Source organism: Onthophagus taurus, chromosome 3, assembly GCF_036711975.1.
Source record: "Onthophagus taurus isolate NC chromosome 3, IU_Otau_3.0, whole genome shotgun sequence".
Taxonomy (NCBI): domain Eukaryota; kingdom Metazoa; phylum Arthropoda; class Insecta; order Coleoptera; family Scarabaeidae; genus Onthophagus; species Onthophagus taurus.
In genome coordinates this window covers 6237910-6258483 of record NC_091968.1, presented here as the reverse complement: position 1 = coordinate 6258483, position 20574 = coordinate 6237910, and the positions used below count along the sequence as shown (strand labels likewise).

At 32.4% G+C, this 20574-nt stretch overlaps 2 protein-coding genes across 2 annotated transcripts; both read right to left on the bottom strand.

Annotated features, from left to right (window-relative positions):
- Positions 1 to 1845: 1845 nt before the first annotated feature.
- Positions 1846 to 19200, bottom strand: LOC111421523 (synaptic vesicle glycoprotein 2B-like). Its single transcript, XM_023054693.2, has 8 exons — positions 19001 to 19200; positions 12448 to 12651; positions 12038 to 12401; positions 11621 to 11987; positions 2669 to 2841; positions 2471 to 2621; positions 2306 to 2420; positions 1846 to 2243 (listed from the first exon to the last, which is right to left on the bottom strand). The coding sequence occupies exons 2-8, from the start codon at positions 12509 to 12511 to the stop codon at positions 1900 to 1902; spliced, it is 1578 nt and encodes a 525-aa protein (XP_022910461.2). The 5' UTR covers positions 12512 to 12651; positions 19001 to 19200; the 3' UTR covers positions 1846 to 1899.
- A 393-nt stretch (positions 19201 to 19593) lies between these two features.
- Positions 19594 to 20105, bottom strand: LOC111421522 (acyl-coenzyme A thioesterase 13-like). The gene is made up of 2 exons (XM_023054692.2): positions 20013 to 20105; positions 19594 to 19947 (listed from the first exon to the last, which is right to left on the bottom strand). The coding sequence occupies exons 1-2, from the start codon at positions 20103 to 20105 to the stop codon at positions 19594 to 19596; spliced, it is 447 nt and encodes a 148-aa protein (XP_022910460.2).
- Positions 20106 to 20574: the final 469 nt, after the last annotated feature.

The following is a 20574-nucleotide window of genomic DNA, read 5'->3' as shown; positions in this document are numbered from 1 at the left end:
TTGAGAAAAATACATAAATATGAAAATGTTATAAATTTGTTGCTTTTTCAAGATAATGGTAACATTCAATAATCGGAGCATGTTATAAAAAAACTTTTAGAACAAAAATTGTAGCAAAATTTATTCTTAACAATACTGCTCTCTTGCACTTTTGCTCTCACATGCATAGATATCGAGAAAAATACGAAAACCTGTAAATTTGATGAATTTCTTTGTTTCACAACTTAATAGTAACACTCTGGAATTAGAGCATGTTACAAAAAAACTTACCAAACAAAAGTTGTTGTACATTTTATTTCCAACAATATTGCTCCCTTACACTTTTACTCTTAGATAATATTGAGAAAAATACATAAATATGAAAATTTTATAAATTTGTTGCTTTTTCAAGATAATAGTAACATTCGATAATCGGAGCATGTTATAAAAAAACTTTTAGAACAAAAATTGTAGCAAAATTTATTCTTAACAATATTGCTCTCTTGCACTTTTGCTCTCACATGCATAGATATCGAGAAAAATACGAAAACCTGAAAATTTGATGAATTTCTTTGTTTCACAACTTAATGGTAACACTCTGGAATTGGAGCATGTTACAAAAAAAATTTTAGAATAAAAGTTGTAGCAAACTTTATTCTTAACAATATTGCTCTCTTCCACTTTTGCTCTCACATGCATAGATATCGAGAAAAATACGAAAATGTGAAAATTAATGAATTTCGTTTTCAGCCTTTTCTATTGACTGGATTATGTCAAGTGTGAGTTGATGTATCTACATACTCATCATCATTATATAGTATATTATCAAAACGTCCGTGGCGTTCGCATCAAGTTGATTACTATTTATAAGAATGGGTTAAATACCAGCGTCGACGTGCTACGCCTGCCGAAAACATGAGGTTCTTCCTACTTCCTACAACATCTACAGAAGAGATCGTTGGTGCGGTTCCGGGTGTTGTGTTTCAGGGGGTGGTGTGCTGATAGGTGTTAGTGCGAGTCTTCGCAGTGTTCAGAGGTCAGACTGGTTTCTAACCAATGAAGCCATTTGTGTAACACTATTGCGATAAGCGTAATAGCAAACTGCATATTTATTGTATCTATATTCCTCCTAATGATAGTGTTGCATTAAATGTATTTTGTAATGAATTGAGACACCTAGTTAATTCTGCATTCTTGAAGTCAACAATTTAAATTATTTTTATCTCATATCGATGTCTCAATTAGTTCCTGAGGTACAATTTATTAAAGTTTGATCTCTTTGGATATTACATCTACGAGTGAGGTTAAAATCAAAAAATCATTGGCCTAACATTTGAATATTGGAAGATATGACCTTATAAGCACTAAATACCAATAGAATTTGCTGTCGAATGCTCCTTATATCATATTAATACCTCTACTAGTTTTTGAGTTATTATTTGTTAAATTTTGATGTCATTCAAAACAATATTCATGATTGTGGTTGAATTAAAATCATTATAACCTCAAAATTTGAAAAAATCACCTTTCCCGGATTAAATACTAATTAAATTTGCTATAAAATGTTTTTTATCTCATATCGATGTCTCAATTGGATCCTGAGATACAATTTGTTAAAGATGTATGTCTTTACCCCTGGGTATACATCCAGGAAATTTTCCCTTGAAAATAAATACCCGGGTATTTAACAGCACTGCTTGTGGATAACGTTTTTTTTGTTTCATTATAAACATTTATTAATACCGAATTTAAAAAATTTATATCTCAAAAAATACATGAGATATCAAATTGATTTAAAAAATGCGTTTATTTAGAATAATTTGAATATTTTTAACATTTCTACAAATAAATCAAATACAATTTTTATAAACTTATATTTATTAACATACAAAATAAAAAATATTATATTATAATTTTATATTATTCGAGTGATTTCATATCAGTTTTTGGTAAGAAAAACGTAATCATTGTAGAAACCAGCACAAAACCGCCGATTGTAAAAAACGGTTCCCAACATCCCAGTTGTAACAACATGGGAAACGTAATATTTCCAACCATAGATCCAGATCTTCCAGCCATCATAACCATTGAAACAGCGATTGTTCTTAAAGTTGTTGGAAATAAATCAATTACAATTGTTATTAAAATATTGCTACAAACGCCCAAAGAAGCGTTACTCAACGATGTCAAAGTGGTTGTTGTTGCAACGCTTTGTGCAAAATAAATTGAAACCCCACTTATTGTTCCTAAAATGCCTAAGAAAACTGGATAAGAAAAGCTAAATTAGTAATTTTAATGATTTTTTTAATATTTTTAATTAATTTACTGAGGATGGTTTTCTTTCCTAATTTATTTATAAATATTCCTGCTAAAGTATAAAATATCATATTAACAATGTTTATAATTACAACGTTGAAGTAAACGGAATCTCTGGAGTCAAACTAAAAATAACATTAAATCATCATTTAAATTTTTAATAAGATATATTTACCTCTAAACATTCAGATTGACTAACATCAACATTAGAAGTAATCGATCCCAACATTGTACATAAATTAGCATCTTTATCATCAGGATAAGCTGTTTGATAATCGCTTATTGTTGTGTATAATTGAGGTAACCATAATCGTAATGTATTTAAACTACAAAAATTTTAATTAAAATTAATTAATTAAAAATATTATTTTACCTCGTTAAAAATCCTGTTTGTATCAAACACGTTAAGGTTAAATTTTTTAAATGTGGAGATTGAATCAGAGGTTTCATTTGCAAAAATCCTTCTTTTAAAGCTTTCGCTGACGATCTATTTGCTGTAACTGTGTTTGTGTTACTTTCTTTGATTTCATCGATTAAGGATTGGATCTAAAATGATTTTTCGCATTAATTAATTACTCCGGTTCGATTTGTGCATCGTTAAAGAGCGGATGTATTTTGCGATCGTGCAAGAGTTTTATTTTACGCTTTATAAATATATCACATCTGGCGTAAAAAACAAAACAAAGGATTTTTAACACATACGCTAAATAACGGCACAGTAAAACTGAATCTTAATTCGGAAGATAAGTACAGAGAAGCATCAAAGATGCTTACTGAAAAGAATTTGTCCTGGTCAACTTATAAAAATCAGTAAACCAGAAATCTGAAAGTGGTCGTTAAAAAGATGCATAAAAGCTGTGATGTTAATGATATAAAACATGATCTATTGGAGTGCAAGTATAACATTTGTAAAGTAACCCAAATGTTAAAATACAAAACAAAAGAGCCTTTTTTTTTCTTTATACATCTTGGATTTTGCACCTAGCCCTGGATCTAGGGGAGGGGAGCAAGCCGGGGGCTATGCCCCGGGCGGCAAGTTCAGAAGGCGGCCAAATTCACACTTCACAGACGAATAGACAACTCATCATTTACTTAACTTTGACCACGGAATAAATAATAGTACAAGTATGTTCTATGTGGTACAGGACGTTGGCTAATTGCGAAAGGGTTAAAAGACCTTGGCTTATATTTTCTAAGACAAAAAATGCGCGTGCTGCAAGATTTACCAGAAACCGTCTTCTACCGCCCCATCTGCATCGTGTTCTACAGGTTTATTAATTGGAAAAAAGCTTCAGAGAGATTAACCGAACACGAGACAACTCAAATGCCCAAAGAGTGAAATTATGCCAGGGTATTGATCAAGACAATGACAGAGTAATTCACTCCGAGAAAGAAAAATGGAGAGAGATCCTGCCTATTGTTATGGATGCTGTATTGTATCTATCCACAAACTGCCTTTCTTTGCCACACAATGTCCTCAGCCTAGTCAAGGTAACTTCTTGAACTTAATTTCCCTGCTCGCCAAACATAATTCAATTCTTAAGTTTCAATTAGAACACTTAAAAAAGGAACAAGTATCATATTTATCAAAGACAATACACAATGAAATAATTAACATAATGGCAAAAACAGTTAGAAATAGCATTTTAAATTACATCAAAGAAGCCAAATACTACACGATAATGTTCGACTGCACTCCAGATGTATCCCATACAGAATAAATGAGCCAGGTAATTCGATATGTAAAAAGAACTGGCGATGTGTGTGAAATAAGAGAAAGTTTCATTGATTTCATAGAAATTGCTGGAAAGATAGGAGAGGACATTAGTCAACAGATTTTAGAAAAATTTACAGTTGATGATTTAGATATTGGACAATGTCGTGACCAATCTTATGATAATGGGTCCAACATGGCCGGCATCCATAAAGGAGTACAAGCCAGGATTGCAGAAAGGAATGAGCTGGCCGAGTTCGTACCGTGCTTGACTCATTCCTTAAATCTTGTAGGTTCTACCTCATCATGCCAGGAAGCTATTAACCCATTTGGACTGATTCAAAAAGTATATTGCTTTTTTGTTGGCTCCACTACTAGATGGGACATACAAGTTAAATTATGACAAGACCATAGATTTATTTGTTGAACACAAAGCTCGAAGAGTAAAATTGTAATTTCAATTCATAAATGCAATAATATATTTGATTTTTATTTTTATTATACATATTTTTATTTTAAATCCTATCCTGTACTGTGTATAAAATATATATCCTACACGTTCATGTCTATATATCTGTAAATAAATAGGCTTAACACAGAAAGAACAGCGATGGATGCATTATTTCCGGAAGGCCTATGTAGGCTATGTCCAAATGTCAATCAATTAGTGGACATCTTATAACTGAAATTATATAGATGATAAAGCACCGTGAGAGGATGCAAAAAGATTCCATGAAATAACAAACATATTAGGAACGCGTGTCAAAATCGAAGAGTACAGAAAGCCAAAACAAATGCTCCAGTGCAAAATGTTTCAAGGTTGGAGCCACACCAAAGCTTACTGCCACAAAAATCCGAGATGTGTTAAATGTGCTGGTGAACACTGGAACAGCGAATGCACTAAAGCCAAAAAAATCCCGGCTAAATGTTTCAACTGTGGACAAAATCATCCAGCGAACTACCGAGGATTTTTGTGGCTGTAAGCTTTGGTGTGGCTCCAACCTTGACACCTTTTGCACTGGAGCATTTGTTTTGGTTCGCAAAAATTGTCATACGAGCGCAGCAAGTTACACGGCTACAAATGTCATTGCTCGGTATAATAAACCTTTTCAAGAGGAAGAGTTTTTGAAGGGAGTCTGGTTAGCATGCGCGCCCTCTCTTTTTGATGATTTCGATAATAAAGATAAGATAATTCAGCGCATCAAAGATACTCCTCTCTCCAGAAACACAATAAAAGAAAGAATCTTAACTGGCCGAAAATGTAACAGATCAACAACAGATCACATTAAACATTTCTTTAGAAAAATGGCACGTTGATACGTAAAGGTTCGCCATCCCTGATATAGGCCAATCTGATTATTACCATTACTATCAAAATTGCTTGAAAAATTACTATTTCCGTCGACCGTGTATTTATATGATTTATAAATGTATACAAAATCATTCATTAATGACACCTATTAATAAACGATTTTCTATTAATAAACGATTTTAAGAAAGTCCGACCGAACTAATAATTCTCAATAATTAACGCGTTCGCTTCGCTCGCTCACGCGTTAAAATATCTCGATAATTAATCGCCTTCATTAATAGACTTGTTGGTTAAATAACTATTAACAAGACTAAAATTTGTCATAGAAAAGAAAACCTAATACCAACACATCAATTTGGGTTTCGGAATAAACATGCAACAATAGACCAAGTGCATAGAATAACGAATACTATCAAAAAGCAATGGAAGAAAATAAAGTCCGCTCCGCCGTATTTCTGGATGTTGCACAAGCTTTCGACAAAGTCTGGTTAGATGGCTTAAATTACAAACTAGACCAAATACTACCATCAACGTATAGTCAACTATTAAAATCGTATCTTTCTGCTTGATATTTTACAGTAAAATACGAAAACGCTTATTCACCACTACATGAAATACGTGGAGTTCCTCAAAGAAGTGTGCTTGGCCCAACACTGCACTTACTCTACACATTCGACCTTCCTCATGTACCAGAAACTTTAACAACTACATTCGCAGATAACACAGCGATCTTGGCTGTTGCAGAAAATGAAATAGTTGCAGCAAATAAGGTACAATTGGCCTTAAATTCAATAGAAAACTGGACCAAACGATTGACTAATAAAACTAACTACAAATAAATCGACATATATAAACTTTACTTATAAGAAAGTAAACTATGTCCCAGTAAACATAAATGGCGATGCAGTCCCTTACGCCCAGAGGCGGCGCTACCGGGGGGTGTAAGGGGTGCACTGCACTCGGGCGTCGCCTAAAAGGGGGCGCCGGCGCCTTTTTAATGTTTTCTCCAACATTATCTTATCTTTCTTTTGCAGTATTTATACCTGTCAGCAGTATATAGTCTTCAGAAAGCAGTATTTAGTCTCCACAAAGCAATTTTAGTCTTTAGAAAGCAGTATTTAGTGTTCTAGAAGGAGTATCTAGTCTTCTGCCAAAGTTATGTATGTTTTCTCCAAAATATTTTATCTTTCTTTTGCAATATTTAGACCTGTTAGCAGTATATAGTCTTCAGAAAGCAGTATTTAGTCTCCACAAAGCAATTTTAGTCTTTAGAAGGCAGTATTTAGTGTTCCAGACGCTGTATTTCGACCTGTCGGCAGTATCTAGTCTTCAGAAAGCAGTATTTAGTCTTCTAGAAGCAGTATCTAGTCTTCTGCCAACGTTATGTATGTTTTCTCCAACAATATCTTATCTTTCTTTTGCAGTACTTAGACCTGTCAGCAGTATATAGTCTTCACAAAGCAATATTTAGTCTCCACAAAGCAATTTTAGTCTTTAGAAAGCAGTATTTAGTGTTCCAGACGCTGTATTTCGACCTGTCGGCAGTATCTAGTCTTCAGAAAGCAGTATTTAGTTTTTTAGGAGCACTATCTAGTCTTCTGCCAACGTTATGTATGTTTTGTTCTTGACACTGACAGCAATTTCTGTCTGGGTGTCTATCATCATCTTTTTGGGACCCTCTTATTATCTATACGGATCTTGTACCACCCGGTACCTCATTTCTGCAGCTGTCACTTTGCTTTTCTGCTTATCCTGTATTGCAGTGGTGTAACTACGGGGTCGCAAAAGGACGCAAAAATTTAAAGATTTTAATTAGAAGTACAAAAACTGTTGTTAAAAGTATACATTAATAAAATTTTGTGTTTAAAACTTTTTAAAATTCCCAAGAACGGGTAAAAATCTTTTTTTTTTTCAATATACAGAGGTTTGACACAGTTTGAATTCAATATACAGTGTGATTCAAAACTAAAGCACCAAACTGGAAGCCCGTGTAGAACTTCTGATTTCAAGTCGAAATGAAACCATTTTTTCCGATCGGTCTTTGTTTTCGAGATAATCGACTTTAAAGTTTTATTTTCAGTGTTGTAGGTAACAACTGAAAGTTTTATAAAAGCAAAACGTAGCTGAAGTTTGGTGCTCTACTTTTAAATAGCCCTGTATTCACATTACTTTAATATTGTATAATTGTATAATACTGTTAATACTGTATATGGATATGTTCATAAATATGTGCTTACAAAATTACAAAATGTATGTATTTGTTTTAGTCCATAAAATACAATGGAGAAAAAAGTTGCCAGTGGGGCACAAAAGCGAAAGACAAAAAGAGAAAGGATGAAAAAAGAAAAAAGTTACCAAAAATAGATACATTCCTCCAAAAATTGAAAAGAGTAGAAAGTGTGGAATCGGAGACACAGGAAAATCTTTCCACTCCAGAAGTAGAAATAAGTGCTTTTGGTTCAAGTACTGCTGGTTTAATAAATACAACACAACATCAAAAATCACAAGTGCTGCACTTCCTAAATGAAAATGAGGAAAACAACGACGAAGAAAACTCAGAATTTAGAGATCCGGATTTGGGTTATTATGTAGAAAATACCATCAATTTAACAGATAAACTTAGACGGTTTTTAGTGGGTCTAGACGATACAATAAACAAACCACAAGGACCATTTCCCAGAGATCCGATGCAGAATAATCGTTGCTTTTCTGCAAAATTTTTCACATGCATTACTAAATATGGTCCAGTTCCTCGATCTTGGTTACACTATTCGAAAATTCTTGATGCAGCTTACTGTAAACCATGTTGGTTATTCTCTGGCCAAGAAAATCAATGGTGTACTGGTATGCGTGATTGGCAAAGTTTTTCCAATAAGTTGAACACTCATTCTCTTACAAAGCGTTGGCAGTGCATAAAATTTGGCAAGAAAATAAGACAATAGACAAATGCTCAGAAGATTCGTCAAAATGAGATCTTTTGGAGAAAGGTTCTAAAGCGTTTGTTTGATATTACTTTAAAGTTGGCAAGAAATCGTACTTGATTTCGTGGCCATTCAGAAAATATCGGAGATGATTATAACGGCAATTTTATAGCAGAAGTTGAATTATTGGCTAAATATGACAATATTTTAAAACAAGTAATTGACATGCCAAATGGATCAGTTAGATACTTAAGTCCCAAAATTCAAAACGAACTAAATCAATGTGCAGGGCAAAATCTTAGAGGAAATTTAATAAGTGAAATTAACAATAGTTTATGTTATTCGCTTTTATTGGATACTACCCAAGATATAGTGAAAAAGGACCAATTAAGTGTAATGATTAGACATGTGCATATTCTAAGAAATGATCGCTTAGAATCTCAAGGGTTTCAAATTAAAGAAACTTTTTTAGGATTTTTTGATCAAACAGATCTTACTGCTGAGGGAATGAAAAATAAAATTCTATCTATATTAGACGAAGTGAAGATACCAATTGAAAAATGTATTGGTCAAGGATACGACGGAGCGAATGTAATGAGTGGTATATACAATGGTCTGCAACAAAAAATAAAGAACATTCAACAAAATGCAGAGTACGTTCATTGTGCAAGCCATAATTTAAATCTTGTCAATAAAGATGTGTCCGCATTTTTCGTTACACTCCAAGAAATATATTCATTTTTTGGAAATTCTATTAATAGATGGGATTTGCTTTCAAAGTTCACAGGCGAATCAAATGTAACTTTAAAAAAATTAAATCCTACTCGATGGTCTGGAAGATTGACTTCTCTACTAGCTGTGAAACTACGTTATTTAGATATTATAAAATCTTTAACACACTTGATGTTGACAGAGAAAAAAGAAATTCGTGATGAAGCTCAAAACATAAAAGATAGAATGGAAAAATTTGAGTTTATTTTTATGTGCGTCTTTTTGCATAAAATTCTAGCAGATATTAATTTAGCTTGAAAAGTTCTACAAAAGAAAAATTTAGATGAAGCCAAAACTGTTTTGAACCAAGCTTATAATAAAGTTTCAGAACGTAGATCAAAATTTACTGAAATAAAAGGTGAGGCTGCAGAAATTGCAAGAACTTGGAATGTTCCCCTTGAGTTTCAAAAGAAACGACAGCCTAAAGTGAAACACCATTTTGATGAATTGGCGAAAAATTATCAGTTTTCTTCAAGAGAAGATATGTTTAGAGTTGGAATATTTAATGTTGTCATAGATACTATTTCACATCAACTACATGAAAGATTTAAAAGCATGGAAAAATTATTTTAGATTTCTGGATCCACAAAGATTATCAAAGTTAAAAGACAAAGATATTTTAAGAGAATGTAAAAAATTACAAAAGAAGTATCCAACTTTTTTAAGTGAACAATTTTCATTGCATTTTATTCATGTTCATTCGCTTTTAAAAGACAAGTTAAAAGAATTGCAAAGTGTAAAAGATTTTGCTAACTTAGTAATGACCAAATATAATTGCTTAGAAACTGATATATCGGATGTATTTTCTGTTTTTATATTGTTCTTCACACTCCCTGTAACAGTTGCTTCTGTAGAAAGATCATTTAGCAAGTTAAAAATAATAAAGGACTATAGAAGAAATAGTATGGGACAATCGCGGCTGAATGATCTTTCTATATTAGCAATTGAAAGCAGTGAGGCTAAGAAAATGGATTTAAAAAATTTAATAAGTATATTTGCAGCGATGAAATCTAGAAGAAAACAACTTTTGTAATAATTTAGTTCTTAGTTCTTGGTTTTTTGTTAGTAAATTTGAAAATAAATAAGTATTTTCAACTTAATTTGTGTTTTTTTTTCTGTATACCATAATATGTATACATAGTATTACTACCTTTGCTATAAAGACAGGGGCCATTTACAAAATTTTGCGCCTGGGCCCATATTTTCTAGTTACGCCACTGCTGTATTGGCAAAGTTTCCGTATTGGTGATTTCCTATCCTATGTAATAACCAATAACAAGACAAGTCCATTGGTTTCTTGTTCATATTCTTTGCATTCTTTTATTGAACACATAAGTATTGCCATGAAAAATCATGTTTGGTTTATAATCAATTTTTTATTTTCTCTGAACAGTAATTTCAGACTTCATGTGGACTTTGAACAATGTAATTCCTTTTTTACTGAAGTCTAGTTTATAACTATTGCAATTTCAGACTTTTTCTTGCAAATTAACCTTCTGACCAGAGTATTCCCGACTGTTCCCTTAAGTTATGATTATTCCAGTCTTTTTTAAGTTTATTTATATTTCTTTGATTATATATGTTTAATCTCGATTAAACAATATTTTATTCAATTTTTCTTTTAATTTTTTTTTTACTTCCTTTAATAAGGTCAGCAGACAAATTACCAAACGTCGCTGACCAAACGCATCGCTCGCACCGCATAATTGCGTAACGCACACCGCGCGCAATTATGCGACCTAAATTAATTAGTTTTTTAATCGCTTATTAATTGTTAAGTTAGCATTAAGATTTGTATATAAACCCCAAATTTTGAATTAATAAACAGTATTATTGATATCTTCGTAATGCTCATTTCCTTCCTGGATTAAACGTCTGGCCTGCCCGGAGTTAATCCGTTCCATAATAAATATCTGGCTTGCCCGGAGTTTATTTTTCCCAAACACTTTCAAATATCTGGCCTGCCCGGAGTTTGAACAATATATATATTTTTTTAATTAAAATGCATTTTTTAATTTTTTTAAATTATAATGAATTTTTAATTTTCCCCCCGCATTCCGCCCAAAATGCTTGATGGGGGGGCGCCACTCCGGTTCCCGCACCCTGGCGCAAAATATCTTGGTATCACGCTGGATGCCAAGCTCAAATGGAAAGCTCACGGCAAAAAAAAAGTGAGGAATTTGATACCAAATTTAGACACTTATATTGGCTTATTGGCAGAAAATCAACACTATCACTAAGTAACAAGTTGCTAATATACAAGCAAGTATTAAAACCAAAATGAACATACGGAATTCAACTGTGGGGTTGTACCTGCAAGACAAATGCAAGTCTGATTCAAAGATTCCAGAACAAAGTACTAAGGTGCATAGTGAATGCACCCTGGTATATAAGAACCGACCTCCATCGCGACTTGAAAGTTGTATCGGTGTCATGAGAAATTGCATCATTTGCATCTAAACATGAGAAGAGAATACACGATCATCCCAACATCGAGACCCTCTAGCTTCTCGACAACGAGGATGTCTTGCGTCGCCTTCAGAGGATGAAGCCAAAAATATGACAACATTTATCTTATTAATATATAGAAAAAAAAATAATAATTACCGGGTACGATTTTTTGGATTTCCCTGTATTTAGCGCGTAAACTTTTTGTAAAACTTGAAGGGCTTCTTCGTTTCTTCCAGTCGTCATAAGAAATTTCGGACTTTCCGGAATAAAAAGGTGACTAATGCAACTTAAAATACTTGGAAGCGATGATAAAATAATAAAAAAATTCCACGGGCGTAATTCGAATTTGTTTTCAACAATGATAACTTTCCAATTTGTTGGGAGAATTAGCCAAGCCATTAACGGAAGAATTAAGTTTCCTACTGCGTAAATTATTCCTAAGATTAACATCACTTTAGCTCGGTATTGTTTTGCGTGAAATTCAGATAAAACCGTTGTAAATGCAGCGAAGGGGCCGTTAATTCTAAAATTAAGAATAAATTAAGTTTAATCAAGTTATAAAAATAAACTTACATGAACCCCGTCATGTATTTAGCGGCTAAAATCATTTCGTAAGTTTGCGAAAGTCCTGCTACAATGATGAAGAAAGCATCCAAAGCGAATCCGATGATTAAAAGTTTTTTTCTTCCTAAAGTATCTGATAGAAATCCCCAAAGAAAAGCGCTCGAAATCATTCCAAAATAAGTTATGGCATTCAACATCCCTCTTTGTTCCAAATTTAAACCTAAATCGCAATAAACTGATGGTAAAATATACGACATGGTTGTTGCATCGCAAACTGTAGCCCATCCACAAGGAACCGCAATTAAAATTAATAAAAGATTAAATTTCCCAAATTTAGTTGCCGAAATCGCCGTTTCAAAATCAGCCTCAAAAACTTAAAAAAAAATTAAAATTATTTAAAATAAATAAATCAAACTTACTTGAATTTTGATTTGTATTGCTCTTAAATTCTTCGTTTTTCCGCATCATTTTCGGAGGTTTCATCTTGTTATAATAAATTTAACGCACAAATGAATGTGATTTAAAGGAATTTCATGGGCACTTTTTCCGTCTCGAACTTTCCATTGTGAAATTGAGGGACTATTGTTTAAAGTTTTGTCAACACTTTTAGCTGGTGCATACTGCTTTAATTATAACATGTTAAAAAAAAATTTTATAGCTTAAACGTCTCCGCTTATCTTTTAACAATAATTTTTAAAACGGATTAAAATTGCTTTATTAAATTTTATTTAAAAAATAAGTAAAGAATTAAATCCGAGAATTGTATTAAAAACTTTATGTTGAAGGGAAAGTTTCTGAAGTCATTTACGTTTTATTTAACCCATTCCAGAAATATTTGGCCTGGGAGTTTTAAGTGAAACACCCTGTATATATTTAATATAATTAAATAAATATTTAAATACAGGATGCGGCAAAACTCTCTACCTAATTTGAAGGTTCAATAAAAAACAGATGGTAGAAATTAACGAAACTGTATTAACCCGAATCGAATCTACAGAATGGGAAGTTACGCTATTATGTTTTACAAGTTTCTTTCTTTGAACAGTATATTGCTCAAGTGTTTTCCTTCGTTATCAATGCATTGCCGAATGCGAGTTCGGAAGTTACCGTTATTGGAGTGCACAAAATCCTCGGGAAATCCATGAAAAGCCTCTGCATAGTAGACGTGTTACCGTGTGGTGAGTGATTAACAGTGTCGCGATCATCGGCCCGTACTTTTTTGAAGAAGGATACAATCAAATGCTTCAAACTTCTATGGCACCACGATTCAATGCGATACAGATTCAACAGAATGAGTGGCTTCAGCAAAACGGGGCCACTACTCACACAAGCAGGAGATCTCTTCAAGAACTGAGGCAGCTGTTCCCAGAACGCTTGATGTGTTTGCGCGGAAACATCCGCTGGCCAGTACGATCTCCAGACCTAACTCCCTATGATTTTTTTGTGTGCGGGTTTCTTAAGGCTGAAGTTTACAAACATCGTCCGAGGAGTCTGCCAGCCCTACGACAAACGATTCAAGAAGAGATTGCTCGTATTCCTCAAGAAATGTTGATTAGAGTAATGGCGAACTTTCGAACTCGCATTCGGCAATGCATTGATAACGAAGGAAAACACTTGAGCGATATACTGTTCAAAAAACGAAACTTGTAAAAGCAGATTCCATTCATGTTAATACAGTTTCGTTAATTTGTACCATCTGTTTTTTATTCAACTTTCAAATTAGGGAGGGAGTTTTGCCGCAGCCTGTATATTAAATATAATAAGTTTAAAAAAATTGTTTTTGATTTATTTGTAGAAATGTTAAAAATGTTCAAATTATCCTAAATAACGAGTTTTTAAATCAACTTGATACCTCAATTATTTTTTGAGATATAATTTTTTCAAATTTGGTGCTAATAAACTTCAAGGTCTGTTGAGTATTGGAGGAAAAGTATAATATAATATACAGGTGTCCATTATATGTGGAATCTAGTATATATCTTGGTAAGTATCAACTTTATAAAAAAAAACATTTTATACAAAAAGTTGCTTAATATTTTGTTTGCCATAATAAGACAGTATTCAATTGTTTTTATTTCAGAAAACAAATGAGCAACGTGTTATTATGTTATCAAGTGTTATTCAGTTGAAGTTTTTTAAATGGCAATGTATCCTTTCGTTAGGCTCATTTGATAGAGATTTGTTTTCTCTTGATGACGTAAAATTTTAGTACTCTTTAGACACGTGCGGCTAAACCCGAATGATTCTAGTTCTAGATCTAATGTTAGTTCTATTTCAATAAAAATAGACAACAATTTAACGCTTAGTAACAATTAAAACTAGAACTAACACTAGACCTAGAACTAGAAAAATTCTTGAATGTTTCTAGTTGTAAGTCTAGTGTTAGTTCTAGTTTTAGTGCAATAAAAATATACTATATTTGGACTAATTTTAAAGGTTTTTTTAATAAAGTATACATCGTGAAAGAACACCATGAAGTTGTCCATTATGTGATAACTAACTTCAGATTTAAAATGTCAACCTCAATTTTGACATATTTGTAATCTTCTTTAAAAATCCTTTAAAATGAGTACAAACACGACGTATTTATCTTCAATATTAGTGAAGTTATGGTCAACTTCCGGTTTGAAATGTCAACATCAATTCTGACATATTTGTAATTATCGTGAAAAATTCTTTAAAATGAGCCCAAACATGATACGTTTAGGCAGCTTACACACTACTGCAACGCAACTCGCACGACCGACTCAACCAACTAGTTGCAAGAGATCGATGTTTTCACATTGTTGTACAATCGATGCGACTATAATCTAGTCAAAATGGAGCCGTCAGAAGATGAGGATGTTATTATTTCTTGGTATTTTCGTAGGAGAAAGAAAAGACGTTTCTGGGTGCACCCGTATTTTGCAGAAAATTTTGAACGAAGAATGTTTGTAGCTACAAGTGAACTCCATGACCCGGTTAAATTTAAATCTATGTATAGGATGAGTCCAACAACCTTCTTAGAACTACTTGAGCTAATTACTCCTGTCATACAAAAAAGGGATACCAGTTTTAGGAGGTGCATTACTGCAGATGAAAAACTTCTAATAACGCAGAGGTAAGTTTATTAAAATATATTTTTTTCACATTTAAATCTAGAAGATGTTACAATGTTTGATACAAAACAATTTACAAATTAGTTAAATTTTGATAATAGTCTGCTAAGTGTCCCCTCGGTCAGATGGAGTAGAAGTGTACACATGAGTACCGTATGGTTGAGAAGGGGTAGGAGGAGCATTGTGCTGGACATACGATGTGGGTGTGGGTGTATCATCTAATAATGAGTCCAAGACTTCCAAAACTTGTCTTCGAAATTGACGCATTTTTTGTTCGCTTAATTTTTGGACGTCAGGAAGCAAACTCAGCAGAAACATTCTTCGAGGATTCTCTTATTTGGGCTGCCTGCGTTTCTCTTCCAGGTATTTAACAAAAGCATCATCAACTCTGTTCGTTTGCTGCTTGGGTCTTTTGAAAGATGTTCCTGGAACTTCTAGATCTCCTTGTTCACTAGGATTATTTGAAGAGCCATCTTCATTGGTAAGTTGTTCAGACAACTCATATTCTGGTTCGGTACTTGATAGGCTTTCCGGGGGGATGGAACATTTCCAGAAACACTACTCTTATTTCCTAAGAAAGGCACCAATAAGTGCAAATAGTCCATTAAATAGTATTTTTTCTGTCTCCCAGATCCACTCTTCGGAATTTTCAATTTTCTTGTAAACACAGTTCGAATGTTTCGCCACTTCTCCTTACAATTGGCAGCTGGAAAGAAATTATGTTAATTTTAAAATAAAAATTTTAAATTTACTGTTTTTAATAAATTTCAATCGGTTGATTATTATAATATTTTGTTTTAGGTATCTGGCAACAGGCAGTACATTTTCAGACTTATCACTATATTTTATGAGAGGGGTCAGCACAGTCAGTGAAATAATTGGAACCACTACCAAGGCAATTTGGGACGTACTCCAACCAATTTATATGAAACTACCGAATGAGGATGAATGGTTAGCTATTTCTGATCGATTTTATCAATTATGGAATGTTGGAAATTGCTTAGGAGCCTTGGAAGAAATAGCGACGGCGGTATCTTTAAAATGTTGAAAATGGGACAATGGATAAAACAGGGTGATATGCAATTTCCCACTTCCAGACAACTTCCACAAGATATAAATGGAATTAAATTCCCATTCTACTTTATTGGTGATGAAGCTTTCCCACTGCAAGTTCGTTTAATACGACCTTTCCCAAGAAGAACTCTAGACAATAAAAAACGTATTTACAACTACCGGATCAGCAGGGCCAGGAAGACTGTAGAGTGCACGTTTGGAATGATGTGCAAAAAATTTCGTGTTCTATCCAATCCAATAATTTGTGCAGATAAAAATAAAATCAACAATATAGTACGCAGTGTTTGTGTACTTCATAATTTTATTAGGAAAAAAGAAGGCGTACTATATGAATTTCGAGAATCAGAAAATGAAGAACCGGAGTTAAACATTGTCAATGACATAGATATGGATAAAGCTGGTAATGAGAATGTACCCGAGGCAAGGAATCCAACACCATCAAATTTGAGACATTATCTTTCAAATCAATCCTTTGCCATGGCAGTGGAAATATTATGTAGATGGCGAAAATTCATAATTACTAGTGTAAGCTAATTGCATATAAGCTCATGTTGTACTAATTTTTTTTTAAATAAATAAAGTAAATAAAAAAACACTTTCTTACCTGTGTCATTCATTCTCTTCCCCACATTCTCCCACGCCAAATCAACTACATCTCTCTTGCTATAATCACTAAGATTATAATTGTACAATACCGGATATTTCTCTATTTCTTGCACTAATTTAACGCTGAATGCTTCAACATCCATTTTGCTTAAAATAAAGAAAATAATGACGATACATACAAAAACCAATGCAACTGATCGCGGTGCGACCGACATGTCCAGTCGCATACAACCAGTCGTATGGTTGCATCAGTCGGATTGCGCTAGTGTGAATGCTTCTACGAAATCCTTATGGATAAGACTGATGCAACTAGTTGGTTGAGTCGGTCGTGTGAGTTGCGTTGCAGTAGTGTGTAAGCTGCCTTAATCCCAATATTAATCGAGATGTAAGCAACTTCCGGTTTGAAATGTCAATGTCATTTTGACAAATTCTTAATTTTTATAAAATGTTTTAAAATTTATCACAAAAACAAAAATACAATAAAAAATAAATAAAAATTAAGGTCGGTATTAATATTTAATTTTTAAATTGCTATCTTCATTGTTGCTGACTTCGGGTTTAACGTTTTTTTATTCAAACGTTTTTTGATTTTGAGATAAGTACATCATCTTTGAACTCATTTTAAAGGATTTTTTAATAAAGAATACATCATGATAAAACACCATGAAGTTGTCCATTTGTCTATTGTATGATAACTAACTTCAGATTTAAAATGTCAACCTCAATTTTGCCATATTTGTAATCTTCATTAAAAATCCTTTAAAATAAGTACAAACACGACATATTTATCTTCAATATTAATGAAGTTATCGTCAACTTCCGGTTAGTAATGTCAAAATCAATTTTGACATATTTGTAATTTTCGTGAAAAATCCTTTAAAATGAGGCCAAACATGATACGTTTAATTCCAATATTAGTCGAGATGTAAGCAACTTCCGGTTTGAAATGTCAATGTCATTTTGACAAATTCTTAATTTTTATAAAATGTCTTAAAATTTATCACAAAAACAAAAATACAATAAAAAAAAATTAAAAATTAAGGTCGGTATTAATATTTAATTTTTAAATTGCTATCTTCATTGTTGCTAACTTCGGGTTTAACGTTTTTTTATTCAAACTTTTTTGATTTTGAGATAAGTACATTATCTTTGAACTCATTTTAAAGGATTTTTTAATAAAGAATACATCATGATAAAACACCATGAAGTTGTCCATTTGTCTATTGTATGATAACTAACTTCAGATTTAAAATGTCAACCTAAATTTTGACATATTTGTAATCTTCATTAAAAATCCTTTAAAATAAGTACAAACACGACATATGTATCTTCAATATTAATGAAGTTATCGTCAACTTCCGGTTAGAAATGTCAAAGTCAATTTTGACATATTTGTAATTGTCGTGAAAACTCAAGGTTGGTATTAATATTTCAAAATTATGTTGTTAATTTCAATGTTGTCAACTTTAATATTCTCTATTACAACTTTGTTGTTTCTCGAGATAAATGCATCACGTTTGAACTCATTTTAAATGTTTTTAATAAAGAATACATCATGAAAGAACACCATGAAGTTGTCCATTTGTCTATTATATGATAGCTAACTTCAGATGTCACGTAACTGGTTCGTTAGAACTTTTTCAGATTCCACTATTCGTACGGTTTGAAATTTTGGTAGCATCAGTTGTTCATTCGGAACTTTCGATCTAAAATATTTTCAAGATGGCCACCACTTCCGGTCTACCGGCAGTAGACCATAACTTCGTTATTTTAAATGGAATGCTATAGTTTTTATTACATCGTTTAATTGTAAGTAGAAAAATAGGTTGACTTTGATAAAAGTTATTGGTACCTAGCGTTTATCGTTTTCGAGTTATTTTGGATTACTCTTCAGATGCTGTCAAATAGATTGTCATTTGTTGTATGGGATTATCTTATACAGGTGGCCAAAAATTGAATTACTGTTTCTCCATATTCAATGGCGAAAAAGTCGAAAATTTTGAATGGAAGGCCCCATATTTTTTTAGCCTGTCAGAAAGGGAATTTAATTCTCTACAAATTATCTATAAACATTCCTCTAAGACGCCCGGCTAAACCTAAAACTTTCTAGGTCTAGTTTTAATTGTTATTTAACCCTAAATTCTTGTACATTTTAATTGATATAAAAATATTGTTTTTGATTTAATCCACTTACCTTGCTTATAATTTCATCCATTTGCCATTTTGAATTAAATACAACCTTTAAATCCAATTGATTATGTGTTTTTCATTAAAAAAACTAAAATTCAACGTCAATTTTGACAAGCAACTGCAATATTTGGATCTTAATCACCATGGTAACCGAGTCAAGTTGGATAACCTTAAAATAATAAAATTTTTTTCGATTTTTTTATCAATTCTAACCTAATTTTTATTAATTTGAAAACAATTCGAATTCCTTACGATTATCTCGCATTTTTTTTAATATCTTGATATTTTTGTGTAGAAATAAAAACATAGAAATGTCAATTCTTCTAATGACGTGACAGCAAGGCCTTTGCGGGGGATACGTTCATAACAACAGCGTTTATAGGGAGTTGGAAGTTGGATAACCTTATACAGTATGTTTACTCGGTCCGTTGAGTAAACAACGTTAAACAACATTAAATAAACTTAACTTGTCATAAGTGACAAGTGACACTTAACCTTAATTACTACAGATTGAATTAAAGAAAAAATTGTATATTATATTATTTGTAAATCCTTTATTAAGTACTTTAGAATAAATACCAAGAGTTATGAATAACATTAAAAAATACTTTTATCCATAACAAACTTAATATGAGTACCTTTAGCTAAAATTTCATTATTTTTTAAGTCACTTAAATCAGCTTCTAAAAAAGCTAAATTTTTTCCTAATTTAATAACTCTAGTTTTAATTATAACTTTTTCTCCATACTTTACAGGTTTATAATAATGCATATTAATAAGGACCGAAACGTGACTTTTTGTGTATAAAATCGTAGATAATCCAAAGCTCGTCATGGTATCTACCAAAGTAGTTGAAAATCCGCTCGAAAGATGGCCGTACTCGTCGCAATTATCATCGTTTACCGTGAATGTAGCTGCACATTGACCGCTATCAGCCGAAATAAGTTTTAGCTAATTATAAGAAAAAACGTTATTTTTAAGGTTGAGTAAAATTTTAAATAAATATTTATAATAACCTGATTGATAATAAACGGATCGAAACCTTTTCTTAATTTAAAAACTGTGGCAATTGCTTGTAACCGTAGTTTTTGTACAAGATTGCGTAACATGTTTTCACCAACTTTTCACTACTTCTCGTATTTGTAACTACAAATACTTAAATGAATGAGTTTGGTTAATAAAATTGATTCAGTTCAGATTTAATTTTAGATATAATTTCGCGGCCTTGATGTACAGATAACTATTATTGAGAAATTTATCAATAAATTGACTTATTACCCTTCAACTTAAATAAATCACGTGTAGGCAACCAACTTTACATCTTAAGTCAACAACTTTCATATTTTCAAGAATAGTGATAAAGCTAAAGTTTGCTAAAGTTATCTAAACTTTTATCGTTTGTCAGCAGTTTTTTTTATCTTGTGTCCTGGGGCAAAATGAACAACGGAACCTTTTCTTAGGAGTAACAGTAGCACTACTATTTTTATTATGTTTCAATGCCACAACGTTTCAAACTGTGTTCCACTGGTTCCTGTAATGTTTGTATTGTACTTCTTCTTTTCATGTGTTGTTCAAGGA

What these genes read in the sequence shown, in the direction of transcription:
- LOC111421523 (XM_023054693.2), bottom strand. Translation starts at nt 12,511, where the DNA reads ATGAAACCTCCGAAAATGATGCGGAAAAACGAAGAATTTAAGAGCAAT. An exon ending in CAAACAGGATTTTTAACGAG is followed by an intron (nt 2,622 to 2,668) that starts GTAAAATAATAT and finishes AAATTTTTGTAG; the next exon opens with TTTAAATACATTACGATTAT. An exon ending in AGGAAAGAAAACCATCCTCA is followed by an intron (nt 2,244 to 2,305) that starts GTAAATTAATTA and finishes TTTCTTATCCAG; the next exon opens with TTTTCTTAGGCATTTTAGGA.
- LOC111421522 (XM_023054692.2), bottom strand. Translation starts at nt 20,105, where the DNA reads ATGTTACGCAATCTTGTACAAAAACTACGGTTACAAGCAATTGCCACA. An exon ending in ATCCGTTTATTATCAATCAG is followed by an intron (nt 19,948 to 20,012) that starts GTTATTATAAAT and finishes TCTTATAATTAG; the next exon opens with CTAAAACTTATTTCGGCTGA.